This window comes from Aphelocoma coerulescens, chromosome 13 (assembly GCF_041296385.1).
Source record: "Aphelocoma coerulescens isolate FSJ_1873_10779 chromosome 13, UR_Acoe_1.0, whole genome shotgun sequence".
Classification (NCBI taxonomy): domain Eukaryota; kingdom Metazoa; phylum Chordata; class Aves; order Passeriformes; family Corvidae; genus Aphelocoma; species Aphelocoma coerulescens.
The window spans coordinates 345,308-355,629 of record NC_091027.1 but is presented as its reverse complement, the minus strand read 5'-3'; the positions used below and the strand labels follow the sequence as shown (position 1 = coordinate 355,629).

General features: G+C 51.0%; 1 protein-coding gene across 2 annotated transcripts in view; it reads right to left on the bottom strand.

Annotated features, from left to right (window-relative positions):
- Positions 1 to 1,024: 1,024 nt before the first annotated feature.
- Positions 1,025 to 10,322, bottom strand: part of DPYSL3 (dihydropyrimidinase like 3) — a 31,452-nt gene continuing 22,154 nt past the window's right edge. For both annotated transcript variants that reach the window (XM_069028894.1, XM_069028895.1), the window contains exons 7-14: positions 9,580 to 9,648; positions 6,979 to 7,099; positions 6,130 to 6,286; positions 3,672 to 3,813; positions 3,155 to 3,325; positions 2,377 to 2,556; positions 1,656 to 1,818; positions 1,025 to 1,213 (exon numbers count right to left, since the gene is read on the bottom strand). In XM_069028894.1, the coding sequence (XP_068884995.1) occupies positions 1,125 to 1,213; positions 1,656 to 1,818; positions 2,377 to 2,556; positions 3,155 to 3,325; positions 3,672 to 3,813; positions 6,130 to 6,286; positions 6,979 to 7,099; positions 9,580 to 9,648 (1,092 nt within the window). In that variant the 3' untranslated portion in view covers positions 1,025 to 1,124. The remainder of the gene's footprint in view (positions 1,214 to 1,655; positions 1,819 to 2,376; positions 2,557 to 3,154; positions 3,326 to 3,671; positions 3,814 to 6,129; positions 6,287 to 6,978; positions 7,100 to 9,579; positions 9,649 to 10,322) is intronic.

The following is a 10,322-nucleotide window of genomic DNA, read 5'->3' as shown; positions in this document are numbered from 1 at the left end:
TTAGAAAACAATCACTTTTTTTTTTTGCATGCTTTGCAAGCTTTGGAGGACAGTGCCTCTTGGTTTAACAGACAATGCCTGATGGAAGGTGGGCATTTCACTGACAGGAGTCCACAGAAAACAGCCTCCAAGGCTGTCCAGACAGGATGACCCCAAAGCTGTGCCCAGGCAGTGCCATGTAGAGCTGGTCCCTGTCAACACACAGAAGACAAGCACAGCTCTTGCCAGGCAGTCACAGCCCATGGTGGCCAGGCTCAGCCAGAGACTGCATGGACAAATGCAACAGGCTTTTACAAATACTTGCAATGTGCTGTTTTGCCAGTACCTTTACCGTTGCCTGAGAAGCTACACCAACGCCCTGACACCTGTACCAGTGACTACTGCATGGTGTTGCCCTGATGGCCTGTTGCTATAGCCCTCTCCAGCCCCAACACCACCCAAACCCCTCTGTCATCTCAGCCCAGTTCCCTGTGGGTGCAGCTGTGTACTACCCCTGCCAAGCAGCAGCAGTCTGAGGAAGAGAAGAGCCAGCCAACAACATGAGTTTTTTGAAGGAACAACTTTTTTTTTAATAAAGTGTACAAAGTAGTAAAACTCCTTATACAAGGTGCCGTGACAGCCATTACAGAGATGATTCGAGCTCCCCCATAGGCCTCACGATGAAATGCCAGAGCATTCAGTGGAGATGAATGTGACAGACCCACCTGTGCACCTGCCCTCCCCATCCAGCATCCTGCCTCCAGCCAGACCCTGCCCCCTCATCTGCCTGGCCGGATCGCCCTGAGGGCTATTCCCACTGTCCCACACCACGGCAATCCCACACACATTCAACACCAATAACACTGAACCGAGCAACCTGTCCGAGCGGCATGCATACAGAGAGGAAGAGCAAAACACAACCCAACCAAACCCACAACAGTAACAACAACAGAACTTTAAGGCTATGCAAAAACAAAATGAAGCAACATCTTTAAAGCTAGGTAGCAAGTAGCATTTGTGAAACATAAGGCTTGAGGCTTATTGATTCTTCAGAACAGGTTTATCTCTTTTCATTCTTAAACACCAATGTATCATTTTCTTCCTTTGCTTGAACAGGGATTTTGTTTCCTCCTCAGCCAGGACATTTAGCTCAGGGAGGTGATGTTGGAGCGACCTCCTGGGGGTGCGACAATGCGCTTGCTTGCTGAGCGCATGCCTTCATCAACCTGGGTACCTGGGATAGGACAAGAAAGTATGATGAGAATGGAGAAAGCAAAGTTAAGAGCATCTTCTTCACAGGACTGAGCAGTCAGGCAGCCTGGAGCCTTGCCAAGGCCCTCCAGAAACTATCTACTGCAACCTGCTCCCTCTCCAACTCCAGTAGCAACCCCAAGAGCAGCAGTGGCTTGAACATCTCTGCAGATGCATTGTGAACAGACCCATGCAGCAAGAACAGCATCAGATGCTGTGCTGGCCTCCACAGTCTGCCTTGCTTTTACTGCAAGGTGCAGCTCCAGCCATGTTCCTTAAGGGACACACAGGATCTTGCCCTGCCATGATCCACTCTTGTGCTTACCTTACCCCAGGACACCTCCAACTGCCCCCTGCCCCAGGCCAGGGACAGGGATGCACAGCCAGTGACTCTGTCCCCTCCCAGTCCAGCCACATGTGTTCACCTGACAGGCTGAATCCAGACTGATGGAGATTCCTGACAGGTGGTGTCTGACGCGTGGGGGACTCCCTGGTTGACCCCGCAGGGGTGCCCCCCTTGGGGGTGGTGGTCAGGTCAAACACAGGTCCGTCATACAAGCCCCGGGGCACAGCATGCATCTCTGCCATCTGTCACCAGAGAGAAGAGGACAGTGACACTTCTCTGAGCCCAGGGAGCATCATGCTCCAGCCATCCCCCGGCTCCTCAGTCCCCCTGCAGAAGGAACTCACACTGCAATGCACCCTAAGTCCTGCAGCACTGAGGCCTGGCACAGCCCCACTGCCCATCCTTCATCCCTGCCCTGGAAGGGGTTGCGGTGCCAGTGCAACAGGCTATCACCCAGATGGGGTTTTTGCTGCACAAATGGGGGAGGAGAAGGCAATTTTGGCCAACCTTTTAATTTTTAACTCAGCATTTCCCTCCAGACTCCTGCTGCAGCAGGAAAGGATGAGGAGAGACATTACCACTGCTAACCTTGAGGAGCATCTGCCTCCAACATGGCCCACCACTAACAAGAAGGGCTCCCTATCCAAGCCTCAGCTATTTTGTACATTCAAAAACATCATCAGTTTGCAGCACTGCTTACAGGGTCCACCAAGAACAGCAAAGGAAAACCAACCAGTTATCAAGGGCAATTTGGGCTAACAGTATGCAAACTCTGTCTCCTGGCATCCCCGTCTCCTCACCTTTCTCCTGGCTTTGATGCGCTTGTAGACATAGTCAGGGAAAGGGCTGCTGGGCAGGAATCGTCCAGTCCCCTGGGTCACATGCAGGTTGCCATCCTCCAGCATGATCTTCCCCTGGCATATGACAACCAGCGGGGCCCCACGGAGCTCCATCCCCTCAAAGATGTTGTATTCAGCCACCTGCAGCAACCCCAGGATGATGGTCAGGAGGGACAGGAGCACTGCCTGCCCATTCAGGGTGGGTCAGTCCCCACACCTCGCTGCTGGAATCACCAATGCAGGCAGAAGACACCTCTAACAGCCTTGCCTGTTCAGAGGCCTCCTGTAGCTCACTAGCCCATCACAGTAAAAACCCACCAGAGCTCCCAACATGAACCAGGACCTGCTGGTTTGAAGCTCAGTGTGAGGAAGTACTCCAAGAACAGACGAAGGCAGGACCTAGGCTTGAGGTAAGGCATGAACAAAGCACTGTGGCAAGGCCAGGAAAAATATTTGTGCCTGGAAGAGGAACCAAGGTAAGGAGAAATGTGTGTCTTTACACCTGCACAGGGTCAGGACAAGAACACCCAAGCAGGGTGAAAAAAGCCCCATGTCCTGAGCCTAGGGCTCACAGACATTCTACCCACAGTCACAATTGGCACCACCTGGAGCCTGGGCTCAGTCAGTCCTCCTCAGAGTCAAGCAGGACAGTACCAAGCTCCCAGTAGCCAGGCCACCTTTCTACAAAGCTACTTGCACGCCACCCTTCAGCATTGACACAGATGAGTAGAGGACTTACAGACTGATGGGTTTTTGCTGTGATGATCTTTACTGCATCAGGATCCCATATAACCAGATCGCTGTCCGAGCCCACTGCTATTCTCCCTTTTCGTGGATACAGGTTGAAGATTTTGGCAGCATTAGTGCTCGTCACAGCCACAAACTGGTTTTCATCCATCTTTCCTGTGGCCTGCTCACACACAAAGAGAACTAAGTCCTTCTATGGGAAAAGGGTGAGTAAGAGCCCTGGGAAGTACCATCCTCACTCCCACACAAGGTGCTGGCTGGCTGGGCCCAAGCTTCTGAGGCTGATCTTACTAACTGGTGCCAGACAGACCAAGAACTGGGGGCACAGTTACAGCTTCTGGATGTTCATCCCAAGCCTGCAACAGCCACCCCTCCTGCTCCAGCTTGATTTGATTCTCAAAGCCAGAGAGGGAACAAGCTGGGTGCCCAGCTCTGTGGGACAGTAGCACGGGTGTGTGAGATGACAACCACCTCTGCTCACTCTGCCCCTTCCCTGGTGGGGCTCTCACCACTGCCTTGTCCCAGATGACAGACATTCGTTCCTCGATGCCGTTGGTTCCTTCTGGGATCGCTGTGAAGTTGTCTTTTCCAATGGCTTTCTGCGCGGTGCTGAAGGTACAGTGAGCACTTCCCGACACCTGCAGATCACCACTGAAGAGTGGTGGAACAAACCCATTGTCAGTCATTTTGCAGACAGTAACAGAGACATGAGGGATATGGATTTCCTCTGGCTACGGGAAGCCCCCGGCTCAGTGTTTTTTACTCTGCACCCTCATTTCCACAGCCCCTCAGCCTGAAGACTTCCACCTGACCCAGCCCCTGGGGCAGCTGTACATGGGGGCAAGAGACCTCTGCCCCACTGTGCTACCTGCCTGAGCATGGACAGCATCCTGTACAAAAGAGAAGTCAACAGCTCAGCTCCTAGGGAACAGGGTGGTCTTTGTGTCAATCCAGAAGATGTCCTTTCATACCAGACTCCATCATTTGCACAAGTATGAAGAAAAAAACATGCCAGTGCAAGTCACAAAACCCATTTCTGGCAGTTTGTCAGGTCTGCTTGAGAGAGCCCTTCTGCCACACACGAAGGAAGAGGCATCTCTGCTCCAGGACTATTCCCCAATCCCACAGGCCGGCCCTTGTGTTGTGCACTGCCAACTCCTGCATGCTGAGGGCTAGCACAGTCCTCCCCTGCCCCATGAAAGCCTGCTGCAGTGGGATGGAGGGAGTTGGGACTGCCTAGAAGCAGCTCTCTGCAGGAAGCCCAGAAATGCTTCACTGAGGCCTCTTCACCCTCTGCCCGAAGGGGGTACCGGGACAGATGAGATGCCCTGACCCATTCCGCTCCTAGGAAAGAGGAAAAGCCAGCGAGCTGCCCACAGACAAGGCAGGGAGAGGAGCTGTCCATGGCTCCCTGGAAGTCACACAGGTGCTGCTGGGTCCTCAGGGAACATTGGACAGGCAGCAGCTGGAATGTCCTTGCTGCCAGGCAAAAGGAAGAAGACCAAAGCAAGCCAGCTCCCAGCACTGCCTGCATGAGGCAAGGGGCCTCAAGCACCTGGGCAGTGCAGACACAGTGACTCTCCTCAAGGCTGCAAATCTGCCCTAATCCACTGATCATCTCCACCTTCTTCTGATAACTTCTGCCATATGTCTGACGGACTGTACAGACAGAAGTCCAGAATGATCACACAACATGCTTTCTGCTGGAGAAAAGCCATCCAGCCCAGCTGGAACCTCATAGTGTCCCTCCCGCTGCAGCCTCACAGAAAACAGTATGGCAAAGGAGTCAAGACAGTCACCTATGAGCTGCAGGGACCAAGAATTGCTTGTGTCTTCTTTGAGGTCTGGCATAAACTGGAAGGTAAGGATTAGAAAACCAGTTCAGAAGCTGGGCTCACTTTTCCTTGCTAGTTGTTAAGACCTGCATCTCTATCATACATCCAGTACGAGCTGAGGTATCTCTTTGTTCATTGACCACAGCAAAATGCAGGGTGAGCTGCATATTCAGACCCTCAAATGCACTGGCACCTCTCTTACACCCAGACACAGCATCTCCACTCTGGCACAACCTGAGTTTATCCAAAGGTGCCCCGCCGAAGAGACACCTCTTAGTGACTGCTCATCCCTTGCTCATCTTGGCAGAGATGTTTCCAGCATTACCTCAAAGGACATTTCCATTTACAACCTCCTCAGTGTCAGCCATCTGCTGGCTAACAGACCAGACAGTGTGCACACAATCGGATGTACAAACACAGGCTGAGTGGTGTGCGATGCACACACAGCACAAAGACAGGGCCAGGAACGCGCAGTATCTTCAGCTGCTGTGCTGGCTTTGCCAGTGAGAGGATGGAGTGTAACTGTGAAAGGTCATGGCAAACTGCTGAAGTGCTTTTCTTGTTTGTCTTTGTTTTCAACAAATCCCTTCTCTACCCCCTTGCCTTCAGGATGAAAAACCAACCTGCCATCCCAGCCAGATTTGCAGGAGCTGCTCCTAAAGGTCTCTTGCACTCTGCAGGCTCTGCTATTGCTCACCTCTATAGGTGTGTGAATATATCTGCTTTGTATTTGAGTGGGGTCCCCACCAGTCTGTGAAACATGTAATGCCCTCCGCATTGGTGCAGCATCCTGCATCATCTTGCAGCATCCCAACCCAGGCAGCCATTCCCCATTTCTCCAGCTCAGTGAATGGTTCAGTTGACAAGTCTGTTTTAGCTTGTCCTCATTTCTTTGCCTTCTTCAGGGCATTTAAAATGGTTCGTGACTACTGGTATTTTTCTCATTAGTGATGTTAAGCTTACGGTGTCCTCCCTCAGCTCTCGAGGATAAACCAACACGGCTTGGAGTCAGAGTCATTTCACTGGTCAGTTCATTACATCCCTACAGTGAAGTGGTTCAGGACTAACCTCCTTCTTCCCTAGCCAGAGTCCACTTTACCCTAGCAGTATTCCCAGCAGAGCTGTCACTCACCTGGCCAGGAGGGAGTTGATGTAGTCAGGAGTGGTTGGGTCTGGGCTCAGTGGCGGAGAGACCACAAATGCCGCAGCCTTGGCCCAGTTCTTGCTCCAGTAGTGTGTTCCATCAGTCCCCAGACTAGCTGTGATGGGCTCACCAAACACCACAATGCCTGGAGAAGGGCACAGAAAGAATAGTGTTTCGGTGGAGCCCAGTGGCATTCTCTGCTCCACAGCACTACCAACAGCCTGCCGTGTCCCGAGAATACCCAGACCCATGCCATCACCACAGGGTCCTCCTGCTCAAGGGCACAGATCTTAGTGCACCAGAATCCCCCTTCACACCTCCTGAGGCAGGGGCAGAGAGCCCACTGAACAGAGCTGTGGACATGCCCACACTTGTGGGGCAGCCCTGTGCTCCACCACCACTGACAAATGGAGCTCCCAGCCACCTGAAAAGGCACCCAGGCACCTCCAAGGAGCCAGCACTTCAAAGGAAGGCCAGAGCTATACGCAGCAGCTCAACCCATTACCATGTGCACTGAACAAAGCGTCCTCATCGAGCCCTTCACAGCTGCAGACAAACTGTAGTGTTTAAAGCATTGCTCCTACCTGTGCCCCACATATTGATGTTACCTCACTGACAACAGGAGGTGATTCCATGTGGCCTGCTGCAGTGTCACCCTGCCCTTCACAAGTCAGGCAAACTCCTAAGCTAACTACTCCCCAGCAGAAGGGGAAGCAATACACAGCACTCAAAGCACAGTGCTGATCTTGGCAAAACAACCACGAGGACACAGGGACCACATAATCCAGGATCCTGGTGGGAGCAGCAGGGCTGAGTGCAGCACCAGCTGCCACTCACCTTTTTTTCTGGCTTGTGAGATGAGGTCAGCAGCACTTTTGCTCATCACTTTAGTCACGTAGAGAGGACAGTTGGTCTGGCTGGCAATAGTGATGGCCCGGAAGACAGCTTCTGCTTCCAGCTGGAAGAGAGGATGGCACAAAGCTGCAGAAGAGCACTAGCTGGGCAGGGAGGAGCCCCTGTTACTCTCAGTACACCACGGATTACCTCGGACACCCTGTGCCCTCACTTTTACCCTTGACTCCCCCAGGGCAGTTTAACCAGGGAGACCTGAGGGGGAGGAGCTTCCATCTCCCCAGAGCCTGGCCCAAATGGCAGGCTACAGTAACACAATGCCTGGCACAGGAGCACTGCCTGAACCCTGCTCCATGCCCAGCACAGGAGCACTGCCTGAACCCTGCTCAGGGACAAGCAGAGCAGCATCTGCTATTTTTTCCACTGCCTGGTTCCAGCTCTCCCGACAGCCCAAGGAGCCCAGCCTGAGAGCACAGCTTACAGGCTGATGCCAGGCAGCAGGAGGGTCCACCCTTTAGTAGCACTCCCTGCTCCACGCTGTCCCATGGCTGCAGCAGGGTTAGCCAGATGTCCCCTACCACCCCCATGGCAGGGTGCAGAGGGCTGAACACTGGCAGGCTGCTTGTCATTGAGGCCTGGCTGTCCTGCAGTACAGCTGCTGCTTGTCCCAGCCTGCCCCAGCTCACTGTCCTGCTGTTAGTGGAGGGTAGATTTCCACCAGGAGGGATATCTTTGGACTATTACATCAGCCTGTGCTCCACCCAAGCTCAACCCCAGAGATCTCCAAGTGTTTGCTCTACAATTTGGTTTCAAGTGCTGGCTTGAGGAAGTTCAAAACAGAAGCCTTAAAAAGACACAATGATCCTGCCCCCAGGGCAATGCCTGGACCATGCCAGTCGAAATGTCCCAGGGCAGAGAAGCAGAGCACTGCATCCAGACACACATGCACTCCTACGCCTCTCATACTTCTGCAGATCTATTTGCTGCACAGTGAAAAGAGGTTTTTCTCTTCTTAAAGACTCTTTAAATAGAAATTTAAATGAGAAGCCATTTTTTATCACCACACTTATGGGCTGTAGTAGTTGATGGGGTTTAACATGTGGACGGGAGCAAACAGCCATCACTGAATACCCCTCACAGCAGGTTACAATCTGGAGCAGCATCATCCTGCCCTACCAAGTCACCATCATCACCGGAGAGAAGAACATGTCTTTAACCTCCACTGAGGTCCCTCCAGGACAGAGAAGACCCACAGAGCCACAGACCACTCTCCTAATGCTTTGCCATCTGCCTGCAGGCTTTATAGGGTAGCTGGGTCATTTGTGGTAGAGTATGTTCTGGAAGAAGGACACTGTTTATTTTCAAAGGCAATGAGACCTGGATTTGGCTGAACAGATAATACCCAGAGCCTTGCACTGTTCTCAGTTGCCTTATACTTTAATGGCATTTCAAGATCAAACACTGAACAATGTTTACTGGCTCTGGATGAGACGCGCACTGCTTATGGTAACAGGACAGTTCTCAAATCTGGGCTCAACCACAGCATCCTGTAATTGCACCTTAGCTTGCAAACTAGTGGCAACAGGTTAGAGTCATAAAAGTAAATGGCAGCTTACACACAGAGGGACTCTGAGCCACTGTATTTGACACTGAGACTCTTCCCTGTATAGGAAAATGCTTTACACTCTTGTATTTCAGAGAGAGTAAGTACTGTTATTACACTAGGCCATATATGTTGTTACTAGCCCTAATACAGCCAACTTCTTACACTTTTAATTTAAGCCAACTGATTTTATTTCAGCAGGCCCTGAAGTACAAATCTGTCCCTGTGCTCCTCTGCTCAGGGGAAAGCTTTGCTATTGTACCAAATTCCTATTGTGTTCTTCTTTCACATGCTGTGGGAAGTCAAAGCACCTCTCAGCAGGGAGTTACATGAAGGAAACCTATCTAAAATTAGATTCAACTCATATTAATGGACCAAACAGAAAAATCCCTGCAAGCTAAAATTAGAAGTAATCTCATTAGGGTTCTGACAATGACTTGTAACCAGGGAATTCCCCCTCTCTTTCCCTCCCACTCCTTCTACCAATGGCTTTGTCCATCTGACTCTGAAACACTTTAGAGACTAAGCAGATATAAAGCAGGAAGAGGTTGGAATCTGTCAGCACTTAAATGCGAACAGTGAATTCTCAGAGAAACTAAAACTTGTCATTAGATTCTTCTTAGGCTTCTCACACCTGTGGAGTCACCTACACAAGACAAATGCCCCCAATCCAGACACAAAGGCTGCTAGAGCCATACAGACACTTTGGTTGATTGATTCCTCTCTGTAAGACTCAGAACAAGGGCTTCTATCTCTGCTGGGCAACTCAAGCAAGACTGAGAAATGTTGTCACAAACGTGCACCTTGCTCTTTCCTGGGCTGATGATGAAAAAGACAGCAGTGCCAGTATAAATGGATACCCCTGGATGTACACACATTCTCCTGTGCCCTGATGCTTGCCTGCCCCCACTAAACACACTGAGCCCTACTGTGACTGGAAAACGCTTCAGTGAAGCAAGGCTGAACTGTCCTCTGCATCTTACCTCCTCAGGTCTGCTCAGCACATGGCCTTCGGGGCCTGTTATTCCCATCTCCAACATCCTGGCTTGTTCCTAGGACATCAAAAGAACAGAGGGACATTACAGGACTGAAGCTATCAACCAAAAAAGCAGATTCCTTCTGTGTCAAGCTCTTCCCTCAGGACCATCACCACCCTATGTCCTCTGGGACCATCAGGCACAGTGAGAGGCTGCTGTACGCTCAAGGGGTTTGAAAGAGGGAACATGGGGAAATGGGAGGGCAGGCACTGACTTAAACCTCTTCAATAAAACAAGCACAATGTGCAGACAAAAAAGGGCTACAAAACTCCTCATCCTCTCCAATTCCCAGGACTGTGAAGTGCTATCAAATAGTAATTTTGGGGCATTTTATGATAAGGCAGGTACTAAAATAGAGATAAGCTCTGGCCAATACAATTCCTCTGACCACTCTCAGTTTTCATGTGAAGGAGCCATCCAACTGTGCACTGCAGCTCTAAAAAGTCCAAACAAAACTGATTCTTGCAGTCTGAAAAGATGCTCAAAGAATGACCTCTGGGTTCATGCTCCTTCAACTCCCAAGAACAAGAGAAATAGTTGCAGAGCTTAACTGAGCAGTGTCTTCTGTGCCTTAAAGAAAATCAAAACATTTGGACTTTCTGTCATCCAGCACCAATTACAACACACTACTCACTTGATCACTAAACCACATCCCTCAGAACACCTTCCTTGCAAATCCAGTTTCATTA